We start from the raw sequence: 1,641 nt of genomic DNA, 5'->3' as shown, positions 1-1,641 counted from the left end.
TGCAGCTCAATCCCAGCAGATTCACTAAAGCCTACTTGCTAGATACAAGTTTATGTCTGATCGAAATAAGTACCGCATTTGCCTAGTATAAACCTTGGAATGGTACGGTTCACGTATGTTTACATGAAGACTGAAAGCGGAGAATGTTACATCAAACATTTTGGCGCCATGATCACATGAACCATTACTAATCTGACTAAAAATTCATGACCTTTTTGTAAGACATGAAGACGTCTTAGTTTCTTTATCTGCATCTTTATGTTTTTTCATGAGTAAAATGTAAAAAAACTAAGTATTCTACACATTAATTGGCTTACAGTGCAGAAAATATGTAACGTTAATTATTATACAATAATGATTGATACTTACCTTATGTACACGATGTACGCAATGAATGCAATGATGGCGATTATAGCTATCAGCAGCAGCACACCTAGGACTACATTTGCCTGGTTAGGTCCAACTGACGGGTCTACGAGAAAGAAAAGATTTCGAACAGAAGGCGTGTTAAAGATTGTCATCAAACTCCTTTATGTACACTTTATAGCAGTTGGTATGAAAAATAAAGCTACTCGACAGGAAAGACTGAGATGATTGACAGGGTATTCATGTCAATAAGAATTGTTGTACTATTGACAGGATTTCAATGATCCTATCAACCCTAACCTTAACCCCTTTAATATCCCTAACACTGAGCAGGGTCTTGTTAGAGGATACAACAATAAGAATTATTGGCAGTCCTAGGCAAGGTAAATCAACTATTGAATCGATTGAACTTAACACTGATTTTTTGTAATACTTGTAAGACTTTTTGGCACTATAGACAGGAACATCCTGTCAATAGCATGGCGGACAGGAAATGTCACTGCAACTCAAAAACATACATACTAGTACATCCATGCACCACACGCATGGATACAAATATACATACATATATGATGCAAATATTCTGATTTTTGCATATTTAACACCAACAAATACACATCTAATGAGAACTAAAAAGATATTTCATCACCTACCTTCAGAATAGGTGATGCTGAACTCTTCAGGGTCATTGTTCGGTCCGGCCAGAAAACCGTAGTACAGAATGCCTCCTGCGAACCCAACTAACTGGAGGGACACAGGAAGAATTCGAAGTTGTGTTACCAAATTACTGACATGTACATGAATCAACTGATGACCAGATTCCTCTTTGAAAGCAACTTGATTGCCAAGAGGTATCTGGTCATCAGTTGATTCAAATCAACCTCATCATGTCTCAAGTTATTTTTTTTTTGCACACAGCCGACCATGGCCTCCTGACAACCTTCACCCATCCAGCCATGGTTAAAAGTCATGTGTAAGCAAGGTCGGCTGTGGCTGACAGTAAAGTTGGTCGGCGGTGGTCGGCTAAAATATTCGGCTGTTGACAGGAGGTCTGGAATGGGTCGAGGACAGGTTGACTGGTAGTTTGGAGTATGACAGCAGTGCCCGTTAGCCTCATTCACCGGCCTCTCTGAGGGCCTTGGCATAAGTTATTGTTGTGGGGTGGGGTGGGGGTGTGGGTGGGGGGTCGATTCGCGATTTTAAACCGGGAATACGCCGGGAAAGGAAAATATCCCATTAGCCAGTACAGGCTTCCCGGTATATATTCCTGTCCCG

The 1,641-nt window shown here is 40.7% G+C and overlaps 1 protein-coding gene across 1 annotated transcript in view; it reads right to left on the bottom strand.

The window, feature by feature from the left end:
- Positions 1-350: 350 nt before the first annotated feature.
- Positions 351-1,641, bottom strand: part of LOC118416790 — a 12,886-nt gene continuing 11,595 nt past the window's right edge. Inside the window, exons 11-12 of the mRNA XM_035822038.1 lie at positions 1,020-1,110; positions 351-472 (exon numbers count right to left, since the gene is read on the bottom strand). Coding sequence (XP_035677931.1) covers positions 366-472; positions 1,020-1,110 — 198 coding nt within the window. The 3' untranslated portion in view covers positions 351-365. The remainder of the gene's footprint in view (positions 473-1,019; positions 1,111-1,641) is intronic.

Source organism: Branchiostoma floridae, chromosome 5 (assembly GCF_000003815.2).
Source record: "Branchiostoma floridae strain S238N-H82 chromosome 5, Bfl_VNyyK, whole genome shotgun sequence".
Classification (NCBI taxonomy): domain Eukaryota; kingdom Metazoa; phylum Chordata; class Leptocardii; order Amphioxiformes; family Branchiostomatidae; genus Branchiostoma; species Branchiostoma floridae.
The sequence above is the reverse complement of the archived record's forward strand: the minus strand, read 5'-3'. Positions and strand labels throughout refer to the sequence as shown.